Raw genomic sequence first — 21,264 nt, 5'->3', positions numbered from 1 at the left:
AACAGGTACCTTTCTGCCAGCATCTACAAAATTGTTTAACAGCACCATTCGCATTTTACTGGCATCAATATTCACTGAGTTGTGTCCCCACCCTCCCCAGTATATGCGCAGGGAAACAACGCCACTAAACAGTTAACTTTCCCAGGTCGTCAGATCGTCACAGGGACTCTCGGTGGATGTGAAGCGAGGAACCAGCCGCTGTCAGTCACACCGTACAGAGAGTATGCTGCAAAGAAATGCCATGGTTAAACAAATAAAAAAACAAACACACACCAAAAGATCCTCAAAAAGCAACACTCATCAAGAAGGTCTGACGGGAAAACTCACATCCATTCTGTTACTTTTTAAAAACAATACTTGTTTTCGATTGTTCTCCCTCCGTTATCAGAGAGACCCTTTTTTGCTCTTTTCCGTAACATGAACAAGCTTTTGGGGGGGGAGTGAGGGGGGGACTCTGCATACCTCCCCAACAAAACTAGTTCCAGTAATAAAATATCAACCAGCAACAGCGTTCTCTCAGAGCCCCTGAGCCCTTTCAAGAACCTTCTGTGCGTGATTCGGGCGTGCCTGGCCAAAGACGGCGTCTTCCGCACGGCTTCAAGAGGAAGGGGCTCGTAGGACCCAAAGCAAAGGGTGCTGCGTTGTCCTCTGGGGAGAAAGTGTTTCGTAAGGTCAGGTCGAGCGGCTTGCTTCAGAGAGGAGTCAGCAGCACAGCGCCAAAACGAGGCCGGCTTCTTTGGCCACACACTTGGTCGAGAGGAAGCCGTTATCACAGTGTTAACATCTGGCAGGCGGCCCCCTCACCGCAGGGGCCAACCAAAAAAAAAAGAACCCGGAAGAAGAAAGGAGACCCTCCGAGGAGGAGCTAGGTTGGAGCAGGCTACTTGGCCTTTCCAGAGAGGACAGCGACGGGAGACTCCCTCTGCAGCGAGGGGGGGAGCTGCCCGTTCAACCTCTCCGAGTCGAGCTCGGCTGCCTTCTGCAAGGCGACTTCCACCAGCAGCTGGAAGCTGCTGAAGTCCTCTCCAAAGAGCTCCGGCGGCGTCGGAGGCGGGGTGTTGAAGAGTCCATTGGTGGGACTGGCGGCCTCTGCCCTGGTCAGGAGGGCCAGGGTGTTGCTGGTTGCACTCAGCGGCGGCTGCTTGGGGTGAGAATCCAGCTCGACCCGCTGGAAGGCAGACTGCTGCTTCTCCTGCTCGCTTGCCACCACAGTCAAGTTGCTGGCCAGAGGCTGGGCAGCGTGGCAGATCATGGAGGGGCACATCGACATGGACACCACCTTGGAGGGGGTGGCCCCGGCGGCGGGAGGGACCATCAACAAGCCGGAGCTGGTGATGGCGCCGCGGGGCAGCACAACGTCGCTGGCTTTGGCACCTCGGCGGGAAATGGTGAACTGGTTGGGGTCCTTGCCGTCCTTCCGCAGCATGTCAGGAAGGAGCCTGCGCCTGGCGTTGATGAACCAATTGCAGATCTGGGAGGGAGAGAGACAAATGTGGCTTGTTTAGAACTCAGCACCAGGAGAACTGGTGTGGCCCTGCAGCAGAAACGCTAGGCATAAAAACACAGCTCAAACTCCCTGCTAAGCCACTGCTTCTCCTCCCAATCCCCTACACTGCAAATTAAGCGTAACCAACCTCAACCTACTATACAGAAGTTGAGCTCAGATGTAAACAAAGAAAATTAAGGGGTTACAGAAAACCCACACAAAGGTATGCCCCTCCCCTGCTCCTTTAAAACCTAGCACTGTAAAAGCATTCACACAGCCGGTCACTGAACACTCATCATTTACTTCTTTAGTACACATTAATCACCAGAGGATTGCTTTTCTTGATTCTCACTAACAATCTGCTTAAATTGAGCATATGAAGTTGCCTTATGCAGACCAACCAACCACTGCCCCATCTAGTTTGATATTCTGCATTGTAGTGGCAGCAACTTTCCAGGATCTCTGGCACAGAAAGGCTCTTCCTTGCAACCCAGGTTCCTTTTGACAAGAGACTGAACTTGTGGAAGGGTCATTCAGTAAGAACTTGGGACTTCTTATGAGCAAAGAATGGGGTTTACCATTGAGCCACTGCCCCTCCCCACTGTTATACAGCACTGAGCTGGGGGGAGGCTACCCAAGTTCTTCTGAGGTTTTTTTCTTTTCTTTTGCCAATAAACATTGGATGAATGCAAAATTGTGTTCCTCCTTCCCTAGAAGCAGGTGCAGAAGTGTGGCAAGATTCTCCTTGTCCTTTGACAGGGACACCACAGGCGACCAACTTCTTAAACAGTTATATGCACATTGTAATAAGTGACCACTTGGGTAAATGTTCATGTGTATTCTCTCCACCCACTGAAAACTTACAATATGCATTTGGGGCTTTAAAAAACAACGCAGCTTGCAAAGCTCCATGTAAAAAATTAATAGCAGTGTCTTCATGATCACAGCCAGTCTCCTGCCGTGGACAAGAGCACACGGGTCTGAACTTAATACACAAGGAAATATCAGCACCTTCCATTTGGGGAACAAGATCGCAAGTTTGCAGGGAAGCTCATAAAACCAACTTCACAATGCAACTGTCTGATGAAAATGGAGCTGAGGGAAATTTTAGACCATTACGAGTAGGAGACTGAAACAGACAGCGGTGCCTTCCACATGTTAAAATAAAAAGGGACCCCCCCCCCACACACACACACACACTGTTGCTGCTTTTGCCACCTGTTTTTACTTTGAGATGCTGGGGAGGGGAAGGCAGTTTGTAACGCTGAGAGGCAGAATTCAGGTGACAAGCTGGGATCTGCCCAGCCAGCACAAGGATAAGGCATAGAAGATGTCTTCCAAGATTCCTGGGATGCCTTTTCTCATGCCAGATCTGTTCAGGGGTGAACAGAAAGTCTGAAAGATGTTTCCTTTGTAATACAGGCATTTAGCCTCAAGTCTCGCCCTTCCATCCTACTTGTTTTCAACCCCAATCTCTTAAATTTTTTAAGCAAAAGTGGTAAAGTTTATATTTCAAGAAAATCATCTACCCAGAGTTTGATTTAATTTTTAAGCAGTGGGTTTCTTTTTTCCCCTGTCCTTTGCTTTTCCTCTGGGTTTGGTTTTTCTCCTTTCTCTGGGAGAAGACTCATTCCTTGGCTGATCCGTGTCAGAAATCTTACAGCTAGCTCCTGCCTGTAAAAAACAGCAGGTTTACCTAGAAGTAAGTTCCACAAAGTTCAAGGAGACTTATTCCTAAGGAAGCATGCACAGGATTATGGCCAAAGACCCACCGGAACCAAGAAAACAGGTTAGCCGCAACTAAAATAAATTCCATTCCTTTCAATGGGACTTAGTCACAGCAAACACTGGCTGGTTCAGAGCCCAAATCTTTCATCTCTAAACCGTACATGCAGGAATGCTGTGCTCACAGAATAAAATGTTGTTAACTGGAGTCCCTATCACCAACTACTTTTGTATTCCAGGCAAAACCTGTGGTGGGATGTGAACATTAATTGCATCTGTGTTCTGATTTTCTTCTAAGGAACTCCAAATGGTTCACAAATGTGGTCCAGGTAGTTTCCCATCAGGGTACATCAAGTTGCTCAAAAGCACCAAAGAGATTTAATCTAGCTGTCATTTATAATTTCGCATTTCCTGAACAAACATGCTGACTAATTTATTGCCATCATAGAAAGATATTTGCTTGCAACATTATGTATCACAAATGCGACATGAACAACCAAACTAAGTATGAGAAAGAAACAGAAACAGACTCACAAGATGTCTATGTAAATTCACTTACTCCACCATTGAGTGTGTGCCATCAAGTCACAGATGACTTATGGTGACCCTGTGGGGTTTTCAAGGCAAGAGACGTTCAGAGGTGGTTTGCCATTGTCTGCCTCTGCACAGGCTGAGAGAGTTATGGGAGAACTGTGACTGGCCCAAGATCACCCAGCAGGTTTAATGTGGAGTGGGGAATCGAACCTGGCCCTCCAGATTAGAGCTCTTAACTACAACACCATGCTGGCTCCACCACTAAATGCCCACAACTTCTTGGACTGGTGCTTATGCATGTCTTTGTTCCACTGGATAGAAAGCAAATTCCAGTGCTGTGCTGTTCAGTCATAAATAGTCACAGCAGGAGAAGTGACTACACTGCAGGGTTCTAGTAACTTACAAGACACGTAAGCAGGAGCAAAAGACTATCCAGGTGGGCACAACAGATGATCCTGCTGAGTTACAGGAGGGTATCACTAGTCAGAGTCCAGTAGGAAACCTACAGTAATGCTTAATTTATTTGTACAAGAGTTTCTAAGCAGAAACTACGTTCCCTATTATGCAGTCTTCAATTTACTTGATTAAGTTTGTCTGATCACAGTGTTTCTCAACCTTTTTTTACACTTGCAGAACCCTTGAAATAATATTCATGTCTCAGGGAACCCCTACATTAAAATTATGTACATAAAAATTCTCGCGGTACCCTAGGGTTCCGGGGAACCCTGGTTGAGAAAACACCAGTGCTAACTGTAGGCTTCCATATATCAGAGCATTATGCTTGGATTTTCAATTTAAACTGGTTTAGACTCTCATATATATATATATATATATATATATAAAATTTTATCCAGTCCATTAAAAAGTGATTTGAATCCACCTCATCTCCCACTTAGGCAGTGCGGAGGGCAAGCCCAGTTCTGCTTTAGCGGGGGGGCGGCGGGGGGAGAATGTGCTCTGTGACTTCAGACAAGTTCCTGCAAGAACAAAAGGCCTATCATTAGCGGCATATCCCAGTCAGCTCCCAAATTTCCCACTGGGGAAAAGAACAAAAACCTCATGATGGACATAAAGTAATTCTGTGGGGGACAACAATCACCTGCTGCCCCCCTTTTAATTCTTGACATGCTTGCATAAAACTGAATTCATGTATTAGAAGCAGGTAATATAAATAGCATACCCCAATTGCTGGCATCACAGTTTTGACCAGGACTCAGGATATAGAAGAAGAGTTGGTTTTCATACCTCGTTTTTCTCTACCTTCAAGGAGTCTCAAAGCGTCCTTCATTTCCCCTCCCCACAACAGACACCTTGTGGGATAGGTGAGGCTGAGAGAGTTCGGAGAGAACTGTGACTGGCCCGAGGTCACCCAGCAGGCTTCATGTGGAGGTGTGGGGAATCTAATCTGGTTCTCCAGATTAGAATCTGCCGCTCCTAACCACTACACCACGCTATAGCCCCTTGCTTCCTGCTAAGGCTGCCTTAAAATTACATCAGCCCCTGTAGGGGCTATAAAGCATTACTTTTAAGGGAACAGCCCCACCACCACCACCCAGCTTCCTTAGCCTCTGTATCCCAAAAATCACATTACTTGCTCACAGTAGCCTGGCACAAATGCACAACAGTACAGCGCCTAGCACCGTTGTGGAGCACCCCCATCAGGGTTCCATTTTTCATTTCGCCAGCTAGCCAAGCTGTAGAGTCCTGCCTATGAAGCCTGTAGGACTCCCACAGCAACGCTGCATGGAAAAAAAAGTTACAAGGCTTTTGGAAGTACAGCTGCCGTTCACGTAATTTGTTTCACTACATACAGAAGGGTGTACGGCATCCCCCCCCCTTTTGAAAGTCAAACGGAAATGAACGGCATGCTTCAAAGAAAACAATTATGGAAATATAAATCAAACAGATTGACATATCTCTTTTGGAGATCGGCAGCCCTGTAAAATACTCCCTGGGGGGACATGTGTTGCCACAAACTCATTAATTTTTTCTCCACCCATTGTAATTCCCCCCCCAAAAAAAATATCTCCATGTTTCTACAGCCTCAGTATCCACCTTTAACAAGTAGATGTTCATTTTTACATTTCAATGCTGTTTTATCCTATGCCCAAAGTTAAAAAAATATCTGGGTTGCCATGCACACGGATTGGCAGGTAGGACTGGCTCTCAAAACCTGGCAATTTATCACCATTATTGATTGGGGGGGGCATTCTAGACTTCCCACTCGTGGATAAGCATTTCCAAAAATGCTGCAGTCCTTTGGCAAATTAAGTCTATGCTACATGCAATAAGAAAGCAAAACTGAACTATACCTTCCCCTCTTGGCCTCAGGTCCCCCAATAACCCAAGACACTGTTCACAATCTGTCCACCTTAAAAGTGGGTAGAAAATGATCAGGTGAAGACATCACTTATGAGCTCTTGCAATATACCCACCGTGTGAGAAATGTGCTCTCCCAAAAAGTGGGTCAGGCCAGGTCTGAGACTTGTTGTGGGTGTTCAGATGGGTTACCCTAGCTTTTCAGTGCTACCTAATGTGGGTTACCCCTAGCTCAGTGGTTCTCAACTTTTTTTGCTCCATTCCCCTTTCACCATTGTTCAGAATATTATCCCCCCTTTCCCAAGATAGTAATAAACTTTATTGAATGTCGCAGATTAAATTAAAAACAAACCACAATTTTACAGATTGTACATAATCTACAGGATATCACACTTTGCTGAGTAGTGGTCCCAATTCCGCCCTGGAACCCTAGAATTCCCCCTGAGGGGGAATTGCCCCCTTGTTGAGAAGCCATGCCCTAGCTTTTCTGTGTTACTTAATGGAGAACTTTCACATCTCCTACCACTGGAGAACAAGCACACCAACTGCTATTGCAGCTCTTGTTAATGATACATCTTTACTACAAATATCCCTCATCACTGGTTTTCATACTGAAGAGCAGTGTCTCATTCCAGTATTTTGTCGCATTTTGACCCACCCGTCCTCCAAGGACCTCAGTGGTACCCACTCACACACCCCTCATCTCAACCCTGTGAGGAAAGACTGACAGGCCTAAGATCACCCAGCGAGCTTCATGGCTGATTTGAATCAAGGATTCTCAGGTCCTAACCTGCCACTCTAGCCACTGTACTACGGTGCATCTTCCTACCTATTAAAACAGTATCAGTAAACCAATAAAACAATTTCTAAAAAGGGAAATGAATAAGGAAATGAAGTGTTGAGTAATTTGCAAAATAGGGATGGCCTAGTTTTCACTGAACATACTTTGGATTTTTCCAATATGCTGGTCCCATTTACATATGTGCACCAGGGAAGCTCAGCTGGTGGGTAAATGAGAGAGGACATTTTCAGTGGCGGCCCTGCAACTATGGACCAACCTTCCCAGGGAGGTATACTTGGCCCCCTCCCTCTCAATCTTTAGGAGGCTGTTGAAGACTGTTTCACTCATGACAGCATTTGATTAATTTCGGTTCTTCTGTCCACCGGCAGATAATCATTGATTGTAAATTACTGCAGATGTATTTTGTTGCGTTTTATCGTCATTTATATTGTAAGCTGCCTTGAGTTCCTCTAAGGTAGAAAGGCTGCAAATGTTTTAAATAAATAAATGGTAGTGAATACATGAATTGTGTACTGTGGAAAGCTATAATATGATACTGTCGTCATGCTGTGTGGTTCTTATGAGTTCACCATCCCCCAAGCTCTACTAAGTACCACAGATAAGAAAAACCCTTGTACCGATTTCTGTTTCCAAGGAATTTAACAAGAAATCCTGCACACATATCCTTCACTATTCACACAGCAATTGTTTTGTGTTTCCAAGGGAGTACTGCATTCATTGTGCACTCTTAAGGTCCAATATCACTGGTCATTTGGAGGCCAGCAAGTACGGGAATAGCTTTTACCTGATCTCTTCCCTATGGGTCAAGGAGCACAAAGACCCTCAGTGCTGGCTCTTCATGAGGACCTGCTGCTCATTCTTCCCACTGAAGAGTTCTGTGTAACTCTAAGGCTTGCTTGCACTTCCTCCAGAACTAGGGCTGCAACCTTTTTTCCCCCTGTCTGACAGATACAGAAATTCAGGATACAGTTTTTTCCTGACCTGAAGCATGACCATGGAAAACTTCCTGATAGGCTAGATTTCTGCCTATCATCTTGCAGGCTTCAAGGGGAAAAGTTTGAGTCCCCCCACCACCAAAAAAATGTATACAAAAAAATGCCTTGCTTGTAGAGAATAACCAGCCTAACACTTTCTTAAATTAAATAAAAATTTAAAATATATTTTAAAAAGGGATTCCAGTTGCACTTTAGAAGTCTAAATGAAATTTTATTGCAGCATAAACTTTTGTCAACTAAAGTCACATTCTTCTGGTGCAGTGAGCGGATTCTCACTGGGCGTGCCCTTTTTTTGGCTGTCAAGTCACAACTGACTTATGATGAACCCGTAGGGTTTTCAAAGCGAGAGACGCTGGGAGGTGGTTTGCCATCGCCTGCCTCCACATGCACTTTATTAAAGAGGTATAAAAAACTGCAGGATGAAGATGCCATGAAATCTAGGAAGTACAAAATGAAATACAATTACGTAAAAGTCAAACCTAATTTTTAAAAACACACAGAGATAGTTTACCGAAACTAGTGAACAATCTAACACCTACATAGGGTAGGTTTGATTCAGAACGCAAGGTGAAGCTGAGGCTGCAGGAAGAAACCGTGCAATCACATATCCTACCCTGAAGGACACCCAACACCGGATTTGTTAGGGATTTCCCAGCAGTCTTACAGAGAGCGGCAGAGGATTGTTCAGAAATGCAGACGTCAACCCCAGTCAGGGTAATCTACAAACCCTTACTCCTTTTATCTCACGTTACAAAGATAAATTCTACTTTCCAAGTCTCTGCGTATTGGGGCTGTGATGCAACTGCAGAAAGAGTTCAACAAAAGGGGGTCATCTTCTTGTTTGTATCTCCCATTGCCAGAGACCACAGGTCCAAAACATGCACTGCAGGAACCGAGTGGTGTTCAATCCACTACGCATGGGTCCTCCTCCAGTAACATTTGAATGTCATTTAGAATGGATAGATGGTGCATGGAAAGCAGCCAGGGCAGAACCACCTGGTTCCAGGGAGGAGCTATGCCGACACAGGAACTTCCCACACAATCCAATGTCACATAGTTCCCCCCCCATCCTGAAATAGTTAAAATGAAGTAGAAGGCATTGCACAACAGAAGCTGCTTTTAGCACTGATGGCAAGACTGCAGGTTAAGTGAGCTGATCACCTTTTGTGATTCATCTCAACAGGAACTGCACCCTGCAGCATCTAAACCCTACAGCGTGGACAAGGAAATTGCCTTAAACCCCCAAGAAACATCGGCATACCGAATTTTCACAGCCACTTTCACATGAGACTACTGCAAGACGGAATGATCTGTTGCCTTTTGAGATACTAAAAGTGACCTTGAACTCCTAAACAGTCTCTACCAGCGAGCCAGCTCTTCCTCTGCACACAAGTGAGAGCTGTAACTTGTTATCAGAACATTTGTGCTTACAGCAAGCCAAGCAGAACAGACTATGCATTCTTGTGCAGTCAGATCCCAGCTCAGAGGGCCAAGTCTGGTCAGCAGAGAGATGGAAACTATCAAAGGAAGCTCAGAACTCCCTGAGCAACACTGCCGGCTATCCAGCAAGACAGGCACCTTTCCTAGTGACCCCAGTTGCATATTATGAACATAAAGATGGACCCGAGGCACCGACGGCCCAGCAGCTCACTCTAAATGGAACTTCTGAGTTGACTACATCTCAAAAGACTTTAAGTTGCAACAATCACGCCTCTTGCCTTTAACTTTCGTTTCATTCCACGCGGAGTAAAAATCCAGTTTTGTTTTGACCCAGTACTAAAGATAGCGGCAACATAAGGTTAGTACATACTGGAAGACAAGAAGTGCTCTGCGTAGACCGGTTCAGATAACTGAGGTGCTTCAGCTAAATAAGATCCAAAGATCACAAAACGTGTTTCCAGCGACCACACCGCATCACTAAGCATTTTTTAACCTGGACGGCTCACTTCTGAGTCAATGTGGGGGAACGCTCTTATGGGGCACCTGAAATGTTGTTTGGGGGATGCAGAACGGAGACCAAGCTAAAATTAGACTAATAAGAAAATAACGCCTAAAAGAAAACGGCACACAGGGGTGCCCTGTTCCATCTTTCCTTCCTTCAACCGTCTCCTCAAAACTCGCTTCTCCTTGTGGCCTTTGGTTTTATCCCTGGCCACATTCTAAACAATTCCATTTTTACCCACATTCATCTTGCTCTAACCTTGTCTCCCCCTCTTATTTTCCCAACTGTCTAGTCTAGACTGCAAGTTCCTCGGGAGCAAAAAAAAAACCTGTCCACTAGTAACCACCTAATTCTACAGGGTATCCACCCTAATGGTCACATATACATTCAGCTCAGATTCTCCTCTGTTCAGTAGATACTTTCTCCCCTTTCAGTTCCCACTTGCCCATCACTCCAGGCAGTAAGTAGTGTATTCTTCAGGCCTTGTAGTGCCTCCCCCACTTTCAAAATACTAACCAAAAGGCAGTATCTACTGTGACCACCTTTCTTGCCCTCCCAGTCCCTCCTTCTCACAGAAGCTCCAGAGAGGGGCAACGGTCAGGCATTTGACAACACCAGCCAAAGGCCCAGCGTCTAAACAGCAGAGTGGGCCACTGCCCAGAAAACAGGTGTTGGCCAGGCACTGATAATGACTAGTTTCTTTCATGTTCATGTCTTAAGAATGTAAATAAAGAGCCTCAGCTGAATATATAGAATATGAAAGCAACTGAGGAGTCCCCCGGTGGCATCATGTGGTCCATTCCTTCTCCCCGCAAGGAAGGAGAGCCGTTGATCAGCAACCGACCTAACAGTAGAGTCAAGTTCATGAAAAAAAATATCCCCCAGGTAAAAGTAGTTGTTAACCAGGCTCTGTTTCCCTCAAACAAGACATTATCATCCGTTCGCACAGGTCACCTGTACTGGTATAACCAATTTAGAAGGAGAGCTTCCAGATTCAAAAGTTGTTTCCAAGCAAAACAAATCCTGCATCTCAAGATGGTTCCCAGTAAAGCCACGCTCATTTCAATTACTTGGACAAGATGTCACACTGAAGACTTTCATTTTAGGAACAGGCAACAGCAGGTATCTCCTGGACCTGGTTCCCGGGGGGTTTCAAGAGTTCACACAGATGGCGGAAAGTCCATCGGCTGCTTCTAAGAAACGTTTTAGACTTGGTACACTTGGTAAAACACTGTTTTACACAAAACAGTCATAAATTTGACATATTGGATCAATAAGTCTCTATACCTATAAATCTTTCCTTTAATATGCACGGAAGCAATAAGTGGGAAAATTAGCTACATCTCAGCAGGACTTCAAAGGGGAAGTAACCATTTCTTAAGTATGCACAGATATCTGATGGGACACACTCTTTTCCTTCAGACTGAGTGGGTACCATGTACAAAAGCAGCCTTTGGGACAGAGAAGGCAAAATAAAGAGTGAAAACCATGAGGAAATATTTTCTTAAATGCAATGGAAAGAACCCCAAAGAGTCAGAAACATTGATCATACTGAATTCTGTAAAAACTTTAAATGTTGTCTGGAATATACTAAGTTTTTTCCCCAATAACTTATATGCTTCTTGTCTTAGGGGGGGAAAGACTAATATAGACAGGTAAATTCTAAGTTCCGCATATAAACTATCTATATGCACCTTTCTGCCACCCTGTATAATTATGTACAGCTCAAAAAGAGCCCAATCTGTGAATCTCCTGTTTTATACAGTCACAACTTTATTATGAAATGAATAGTGAACTAATCCACAACAGCGTGGTATCCACAGTCACATTAGAAAACACAAAACGGTCTTACATCCTGGTTAAAACCAGCCTGGCAAAAACTGAGTCATTCTGAGTCAGCATCAACATTTTCACTTTACATGGAGCAACCAAGAACTTCAAAGATTCCCAGCAGGCTCCCAAAGTTCTGACCCTGCCGTCATCCTTCCGATGTGAACCGGGCTGTTGTCAGCTTCTAATATTTTTGCTGAGCACCAGTGATAAATGAGGTAGGGAACCAGGTCACATTTTAAACTGCAATCCAAAACATCTCGTTTTCCCCTCGGAAATAGGTACCAAAAATATTACTCCTTCCTTAAAAGTTTTGAATTAATAACACTCTCCGGGACTAGTCAAAGAGCAAATATTGGGGTCAGATTCTGGACGAGACCATAACGTGGGTTTAAGACCTGTGTCTAAAAACATGGGGCCAAAAAAAAAAGTTGCCTCTTGGTAGCACCTATCAATATGATGATAGCATACAAGCATGGGCATTTTTTAGACGAACACTGGATTTTTAGATTTCCCCCCCTACCCATGCCCCAAAAGAAACACTGTCGCCAAGCATGAATCAGGAAAGAGAGAAACAAGCCCATATGTTTTCTAGCTCCCACACCATTTAACACATGATGCTGAAGTCATGATGCTTAATATTTAGTTACATTGCAAAGTCTTGGCCAATCCCTCACACGCAGAGAGCACTTCAGAAAACCTTGAAAGGGAGCCGATACCCAGGAAAGCTGGGCTTATGTCACAGGCTGCCCGCACTAGTTCCACAATGAAGCACAGCCTTGCCAAAACTTAGATGTGGCCACACAAACCACCCCCTCAGCTGGGCTTCATTCTATGCAAACAGCAGCAGCTAAATTCAGATCAGGTGTTGAGTGGGTGTCACTGCATACATTTCAATGTAACATTGTTTACATCCGGATTGGATAGGATAAGTGAATTCTCCTTTTATTTCTAATTTTCTTTCCTTCTTCCTTCCTCCACCCTCTCCTTGTTGCACAAACACACATAAAAGGGTTTGTTATGATGAGGAAACAGAAGAAGCATCTTTGGGGAACCATTTTATTTCAGCTTTTTATTAAAATACACCCCAAACTGAACTGTTTGTTTGTGCCCATATTTTGCCATCCTAAGTACAGCTCCTGCCAAGAAGTCTCTTCAAACTGGATTTTTAAAAGAAAAAAATACAAACTTCCAAGTAAAAGCTGCTTACTGCTTCTTACAGCTAACAAAGCTTAGTCCTGGAAAGTTAATGGGGTTTAAATGTTAGTGAAACACATTAAGTGTTCAATTCGATGTTCATCTCCTGCTAAACTAAGGAGTAAGCCCCACTGAATAGACCTGCTTAGGCTTGCTTCCCTTGGAAGTGGCAGAAAGGTTTGGAACTTCTGAAGGTAAACAGACTGGAAAGTTTGAGTGCAATCCTAAACAGAGTTACATTCTTTTCTTTGAGGTCCATGAGCTTAGAAAGCTGTACTTAGGGTTGTATTGTTAATTCTCTAGTTTCATGCAGAAATCGAGCTAGACCATGCTTTAGTTTTTCTCATTTCGTGGCGCCCTCTGGTCTACTAGCCAAACATAAAACCTGTGATGGACCAAACCCTAATCAGGTTCTTTTGGAACATCTGCTAGGATCAAGGAAGGGACCCATCATAAACACATCCTGGAGTTTACATGAAGTATTCTTCTGGAACACATGGCTCAAATTTATGTGCACTTTAATATCTCTAAAAAGGGATATTCATATCCATAACTTTTCTCCTCTGGATAAATGCTCGAAGAAGATTGAAGGCCAATTGTACACTCACCCATGCTAGTTACAATCATCCACAACTACTTAACTTTCGGATTCATGCGAGATTGGAGCTAATCCCATCAACAGCATAAGTAACCTAGCATAGCACTGTCAATAAGACTTGGATAACATTCATGACATGCAAGTTAAGCACAATTTATTTCGATGGATTTTTCCCACTGAAAGCTTGTTTTGGATTGTATTCCCATAAAACCAATGTAACAGGAAAGGAATGGCTGCAAATCTCGGCCCATCACCCAAATTCACTGTACTAATGCTTATTAACACTACTTGTCGTAGAGCCATGCTTTCTCTGAGAGGCAAGATTTGATATTGTTGTTACCCTTCAAGGTATTTGGGAGAAATGAATCATTACCACGCAATACTTAAAACTTGGGCTACTTACACCTTCCACTTCATCTAGAACATCTTAGAACAGATATGAGATCACCGAGCTACACCAAAGGGGTGAAAAGAAACTTGGCTAATGGCTTTGTAAAGTGATTTGGAGAATATCTATTCAGACACCTGTTGCATTAACTAATTGGAATCATCAAATTACAGCGCTAGCCAACAATGGGCAATGTTGAATATTCGCTACATAGTCAATGTAATCTTGCAACCCGTGGGAAACTTCGTTGGGAAGGACTTGCAAAATGGTGCTCACCTGGAGAACAGAAAGGTTTGTCTGCCCCGAGAGACTGAGTTTTTCTTGCTCAGATGGATACGCATTGAATCTGTGCTCGTACAGCCAATCCCGGAGAATCTTCACCGACTCCTTCGGCAGATTGCCTCTTCGCTTCCTCTTACTGGCCTGTGACAGATCCAGAGATACGATTCCATCCTCTTCCCCTATGTCACTGTCTGACATGGTGGAACTGCTGGCAGATCGGTCCTGATTCATGCCTGGTAACATGGAAAGTTTCGGGGCACAAATTATTACGTGGGTGCAAAAGAGGCCATTGCAGCTGTATATAACCACAGAGGAAGAGCTTTAGGGACTTGACCTTGTTCATCGGCTCAACGCCACTGTGAAGTAGGTAACGTGAATTGCTACTACACAGGTGAGCAAGAGCTGATGCAAAGCTTCCAGCACAGGGTGGGTTAAGCCCAACTAAGGCTGACATTTCATACAACTGAGCCAACTTCCACAGGACAATCCACTGCAGAGCAATGCTTTGTATTCTAGGGAACCAGAGTTGCCATGTTTTGAAATAAGTAATCCTTTGTAGTAACGAGCAACACTTCAGTTTCTTTCATTTTTTACAAGCTTTGTGGGAAAGGATAACCAGGATTTAAAAATATATATATATTAATGTTAACCCTCTGGACATATCCAACACTTGTGCATCGCTCCAGGGAATAAACCTGTGCATTATCCCCCCCCCCCATATGGGGGGAGGGTTATGGGTCACTGGAGTTGTTGGGTTATCTACAATTCATTCATTAAAGTGATTTAAAAAGAGGCCAGGAGCCAACTCTTTATTCCTGCGAGCGCACACAATGCGCCGGAAAATTAAAAGTATATTCAAAGAGCATCCAGCAGATACTTCAAATGTTTCTCTTTAGCACACCTCTACAGGCAAGTTTCCCCCCCCCCAAAAAAAAACACTTTAAAGTGGGAAAAGAGGGAAGGAAAGCGAGGAGCCAGTTATAAATCTGGTGAGCAAATCGGTCGGCCAGACTTAGTTTGCTTAAGGTTCCCTCGCCTGCCCTTTTTCCCCAGACATGTGGTCGGGTTTGTTTGGAGGAAGGCATTGAAAGATCAACAGGTCGGGATCTCTCTCTCTCCCCGCCCCCCCCTCCGCAAAGCCAGCCCACAAACACCAGGCCAATGCAAGTCCATTGAGATGCAAACCCCACTCCCTTCTCCAGGAGAGCAAAGGGATCCTCGCCCTACTCCCGCAGTTGCCACCGGGCTCTGGGGGAGTCGCTGGCTACGCGAGGGAGGCATCCTCCTCCTCCTCCTCCTCCATCCCCTGATGAGTTACAGACTTGAAACAGCCCAGAGGAGGAGCTTTTTCTCTCCCCCCCCCCCGCCGTTTCCTCCAGGCCCTGGGAGCTGCCCACCCCGCCAGCTGCACATGGGAAGTGCTCGATCCAGCCCAAAGCCAGGGAGGGGAGAAAGAAATAATAATAAAATGCAAAGCAATGCAGGAAGGAGCGGCGAGACTCGGCTCCGGAGCACGTTTTGGGGGACGCGGCGTGCTTTGCCCCGCGCCTCCCGCTTGCTACGCAAATACCCCCCCCCAAAAAACCCGAAAAAGCTAGCAAAAAGGAAGTTGCACCCGCAACAAGCGGCATTCTCCCGGGTTCATTCCTACACAAAGGCCATTGACGCAGGGGAGGTTTTGGCTCGGATCGGCCGTTTTCTAGTCACACTTCCCCCCCCCCATCTGAATTCTCAGACCTCAACAATAAGCCCCCCGTGCAGGGTTTTAACAATACGGGTGGGGGGAATGTGCATCTAGAGGGCGGCAAAGCCAAGGCAAACAGAGAGGATCCCATCGAAGACAGATTCAAGCAGGAAAGGGGGAAGGCATCAAAGGCTTAAATGAAAATTTGGGAGACCCATCACGTGTCCTAAGTTTGCAACAAAAAGAAATGCGAGAGTTGGTTTTAATCTCAGCGCGCCGGTTCGAGGAGGAGGAGGGCAGATCAAAGTTTCGAGGGGGACGCCAAGAAGGGGCGAGCCCGGCCAGCCCGACCCCGACATCTCCCCCCCCCCAACCCCCTTTCTTTAAATCCCTGCAGCTCTCACTTCACGCGCACGCACACCCCAAACAAACCGGGACTCCATGTTTGCTGCCTTCTTACCCCCGGGTCTCTTCCTCCTCCGACCCCTTTCCACGGGGTGATCAAAGGACAAAGCTTTGGACGAGCCGAGCGGGGCCGCCCCCCCTAGAAGAGGGGTCCCTCGCCCCCCCCCTCCCGGAAAGAAGCAATCGGAAGACCAGGAAGGCGCACACGCACACAAAAAGTTTCTCTCTGTCTCTCTCGGCCTGAGTGACAGATGCCGAGACAGGGCTCTCTTTGTTCCAAAAGAAACAGGAACTTGCGCGCCCCCCCCCCTCCCACGCGTTACCTCGGTTTTGCTCCAAACACATCGCCTCTCTCTCCCCGCCCCCCCCCCAGCTGTCATTTTATAAACTCTGCAAAGCGGGGGGGGGGAGAGGGGAAGCCCCCTTCCGAAAACTCACACCCAAAACCGCGAGTCTGGAAAGGGGCGCATATGGGGAGAGGGAGGAGTTTTTTTTTTTTTTTTTGCAAAACTGAAAATTGGGAAAGTTGCCATTTTGGGATCAAGAGAGAAAAGCGAACATGCAAAAGTGGAAGGGGGAAACAGAACCTGGGCTCGGTTTTTTTGCATATATCTTCATCTCGGGGGTTGGGGGGGGGGAAGGACTCTTCCGCTGACAAAGGAAGGGTCCGGAGTTGGGTCTGGTTCGCTTCCCCCCCCGCAACGTTGCAAGAAATGGGACCGAACAAAAGATTCCCTTCCGCGGCTCGCTCGCTTTAGCTCCTTTGCTCTCGCTCCCCCGGCACAGTCGAGTGCTTGGAAGGCATTTCCCCCCCCCCGCGTCTCCCTCTCCCTTCCCTCGTGCTTTCCCCCCCGCGAACTTTTTGCAAAGTTCCCGAGTTTTTTGTTTTGTGTGTGCAGCACGCGCAAACAGAACAGACCCGGTCTCCACGAGGGTGCTCCATTCCCGACGCCCGCACGCGCACGAAAACTCCCCCCCCCCGGGGGGACTTCGCCTTGCAAATCGAGCGCTCCCCCCCCCCCAAAAAAAAACTTTCAAAGCACTCCGCGCTTTCCAAGAAGTTTCCCCCCAGCACGGAAAAGGGGGCCCAACTCCGAAAAAAAAAACAAAAAAAAAACCCAACGAGCAACTTCCCCCCCCCCACTCACTTTTCCTGGTGGGCTTCATTCTCTTCCTCGCCGTGTCTTCCCACCCACCTCCCTCCTGGCTGACTTTCAATCCAGGTCTTGGCAGGAGGCAGCCTTCGCAGCTGATGCTGGATCCTGGCGGGGCCGGGGAGATGGACAACTCTCTTTGTGTGCCGCGGCTGCTGCAGAGGAGGGGGCGGTGGGTGGACGGGGGGGGGGAGAGAGAGAGAGAGAGAGCTGTTGAACGTGTCCTTTAATACCTAACCTGACACACGGACTGACAGCTCGGGCTGGAAACTACCTCCGCGGGGTGACGTCAGAGCCCCCTCTCCCTCCCGGGCTTGCTGGGCTCCGCGCATCAGGAGGGCAGAGCGGGGGCAGCCAGTTTGGGGAGGGATCCGCTCGCTCGCTCTCCCCCTCCCCCCCCCAAGATTTGAAATGTGGGGGAGGGGGCCACAGGCGGAAGGTGGGTGGTACCAGCCGGGACCGAGAGAAAAAAACAACAACCCCCCCCCCCCAAACACACCTCCCTTTTCAGGAAAGAGAGAGGCGAGTTGCAGCCGGGCGAACTTTTTAATTCGGAGCTGGATCACGGGGAAATGCAATAAAAAAAACAAAACAAAAAAAAAACTTCTACACTGCTTTACTTTAGATAATTCACAGTGGGTCGCCGTGTTAGTCTGTTTGCAATAGTCAAAAAGGGCAAGAGTCCAGGAGCACCTTAAAGACTAACAGAAATATTTTCTGGTAGGGTAGGAGCTTTCGTGAGCCTGTGGCTCACGAAAGCTCCTACCCTACCAGAAAATATTTCTGTTAGTCTTTAAGGTGCTCCTGGACTCTTGCCCTTTTTGACTGCTTTACTTGAGGCGATCGAAGGTTTGCGTGATGCCACCAGAAATAATAATAAGAAAAACCTGACAGGGGTGTACGCCAGCTTCCAGTTGATTGGGGAAGGGGGTTCTTAGAGCTTTAATCTTTTTAAGGGTGGGTGCCCCTTTTTGGTAAGAGGGAAATAGGAGTCGCTGCGCCTTTTCTTATAATTTGCAGCTCTCCCTACCACGTAAAATCTTCGGAGGCGAAATCTGAGGCTCCAGTCCAGCAAAAAGAAGCAGTGCGGGAATGCTTCTCAGGCCAGTTTTGGAGAATTTTACTCTTGGTGTTCGTCAACACAAAGCCAAACCAAGTAGTTCAAATGCTTTTTCTTTTTTTTTTAAAGGAAATTATTTTACGCAGGGCTGTCGCAATCATGCGCACAGAGATGCCAACTAAGGTGTTTACTCAGAAGTATGGGCCACTGAGTTTAATGGAACTCACTTCCTGGTAAGTAGAGATACCTTTAAATTAATGGATCTTAAGTGTACCTAATTCTATAGTACTTTTTGGAGCAAATGTATGAACTGAAGGGCTCCATTAACACAGTACGAGGTTGTTACCATCCTTGTTATAACAAGATATCCTGACAGGTGTTAACACCATTCAGTTCATGGCTATGAATAAGAAAGGGAGAAGGGAAGGTAGAGACTGGAAAGGCCTGATAATGTATTTTTCTGCCCCATCACTTTTCCTGCTCCAAATTGCCTCCCATCCCCCCCTTCGAAAACATGTTTCCAACACCATGGAGGAAAGGAACTCTGAAGTGACGAAGCAGTCGGTGAGGAAAGGGTAAAGCACTCACACACACCAGGCACATCACACAAATCACTCCCAAAGCTGCTTTTCCTTCCTTTAAAAAAATGACTTTCGTGGCTCTGTTAATCAGATTTTGCTTAATAGAAAGTGGTTGGAAGTAGCTATGCTGGTCCAAAGCAAAATCCAAAAACAAAAAGGAAGAAGAACATATCTATCAGGCCATGGTATTAAGGCTTTTTGTCCTGCCCACCACACCACCTTTTGTTTCTAACATACAGCCCGATAAAGACTTCTGGAGATCTTTAAAACCTTACAAGTGTTTTTTGTGTAATTTTGGTTAGTCCTAATAAAATCTATTAAGAGAGCCAGCATGGTATGGTGGTTAAGAGTGGCAGACTCTAACCTAGAGAACTGGGTTCGATTCCCCACTCCTCCACATGAAGGCTGCTGGGTGACCTTGGGCCAGTCACAGTTCTCTGAGAACTCTCTCAGCCCAGGTGGAGGCAGGCAGTGGCAAATCACCTCCAAATGTCTCTTGCCTTGAAAACCCTATGGGGTTGCCACAAATCAGCTGTGATTTGATGGCACTTTCCACCACCAAGAAAATATATCACATGGCTCTGTTTTCCCCCTTCCGATGTGCTTGTTACATGTAGGTAGGTACTTTGTGGCCACATTAGTCCTGTGCAGCCTTGCGACCCACCACCAACCACAATGCAGCCAGCACTCATGTGCTGAGGCCTGGCAGAACCACCCTGTTTGTGCAGAGACTCCGGCAAAAGCAAGAGGTTTATGAAACGCCTTGTAGGCTGCCATATTTGAGTACTCGGCTAGCTTTAGGCTTGGCATATTACTAGGGTTGCCAGGTCCCTCTTTGCCACTGGCAGGAGATTTGGGGGGCAGAGCCTGAGGAAGGTGGGGTTTGGGGGTAGGAGACTTCAATGCCATAGAGTCCATTTGCCAAAGCGGCCATTTTCTCCAGGTGAACTGATCTCTATCTGCTTTTACCTGACCTCTTCCCTATGGAAGATGAGAGGCTAGATGCCTGCGTCCTAGAACATATGTGCTAAGGAATTCACATTTGATCGTCGTGGGACTGCCAGAATTGAAGCCTTTTAGGCTAAATGGGACTGGCTACCGGAAACCCATCTATTTTTGGCATTCTTGGACTATATTAGTTTCATGACTTGGACAGTGTTTCCTATATTGTAGCTCTGGGACTGTTGCTTAGATTGTTGTTCTGCATATGCGTTTATTTATATTCATAGCACATTATATCATTCTGGTTTGTTGAATTATGAGTAGTACTCTTTATTAATTAGCCATAAGTGCCGTTTCTTTTGCTAACTACCTGGAGGTTGGCAACCCTACATATTACAGGCTATACATGCCTGCTGCTATGCTGTTTTGATTCATTAAGAGTTTAAGATGCAGTCTTTTAGAACTAGAACTCCTTTTGGAATAAGGGTCTTGTGTGACTCAGAAGACTGAACACTGCATTCTCAGAAGCAGGTGAAAATAAAGGTTGTGTCTCACATGCTGCCTGGACTGCTGGTTGTTTATTCAGAAGTAAGACCCACTCACTTTGATTGTTCTTACTCTCAGATAAGGGTGCATAGAGTTTCTGCAGTCTTATGCACACTTAACTTGTAAGACAGCACAGTGGGGTTTACTTCAAAGCTGGAAACATTCAAAGATTGCAGCTTTCCTTATTACCGCTGAATAATTTTCCTGATCATGCAGCCATTAGGTACAGGCACATATCTTTATTCTACTAGTATTTCAATTTCCATAAATGGTGAAAAAACAGAGAAACAAGGTCTTAAACACATGTACATATGAGGAAGTCCTATTAATTTCCCCACATCCCACCCGTTCCCTATAACTGGCTTAGGATTGACTTCTCTGTCAGGACCAAAGCCACAAAGCTTATCAGGATGCAAGTGTAAAATGGAGCTGTGAATCAAGAGCTATAAGTCTTCAAAATGCTGTACCCCTTTTATGGACTCTGCGCTTTTAAAAGTTCCATTAACTGGAGGAGCCGGCCTTGTAAATAAGCAGAGAAATTTTCTCCAAGTGAACTGATCTCTATTTGCTGGAGATTAGTTGAAATAGCCGGAGATCTCCAGCTAGTACCTGGAGGTTGGCAACTGTATGGACAGTGAAGGTGATGGATACAACTTTGGGACTGAATGAGATGAAAAGATGAGAGAAAAGGTATCATATAAGAGTCAAACAGATAAAGCTATGAATAAAGCAAGGCATATCCAACCCTAGGAGGTGTTCAGTTTGTATGACACCAGAGTGATTGGTTAAAAACC

The 21,264-nt window shown here is 45.9% G+C and overlaps 1 protein-coding gene across 1 annotated transcript; it reads right to left on the bottom strand.

The window, feature by feature from the left end:
* Window positions 1-840: 840 nt before the first annotated feature.
* On the bottom strand, window positions 841-14,329 carry TGIF2 (TGFB induced factor homeobox 2). The gene is made up of 2 exons (XM_056845354.1): window positions 14,093-14,329; window positions 841-1,471 (listed from the first exon to the last, which is right to left on the bottom strand). Exons 1-2 carry the CDS (start codon window positions 14,327-14,329, stop codon window positions 881-883), a joined length of 828 nt encoding a protein of 275 aa, XP_056701332.1. The 3' UTR covers window positions 841-880.
* Between the last annotated feature and the right edge of the window lie 6,935 nt (window positions 14,330-21,264).

The sequence above is a fragment of the Euleptes europaea genome, chromosome 2 (assembly GCF_029931775.1).
Source record: "Euleptes europaea isolate rEulEur1 chromosome 2, rEulEur1.hap1, whole genome shotgun sequence".
Taxonomy (NCBI): domain Eukaryota; kingdom Metazoa; phylum Chordata; class Lepidosauria; order Squamata; family Sphaerodactylidae; genus Euleptes; species Euleptes europaea.
The sequence above is the reverse complement of the archived record's forward strand: the minus strand, read 5'-3'. Positions and strand labels throughout refer to the sequence as shown.

Bases quoted from the DNA above. Each gene is read 5' to 3' on its own strand.
- TGIF2 (XM_056845354.1), bottom strand. From the start codon at position 14,329: ATGAATCAGGACCGATCTGCCAGCAGTTCCACCATGTCAGACAGTGAC. The intron at 1,472-14,092 runs GTGAGCACCATT...TCTCCCTCCCAG, and splicing joins CAAACCTTTCTGTTCTCCAG to ATCTGCAATTGGTTCATCAA.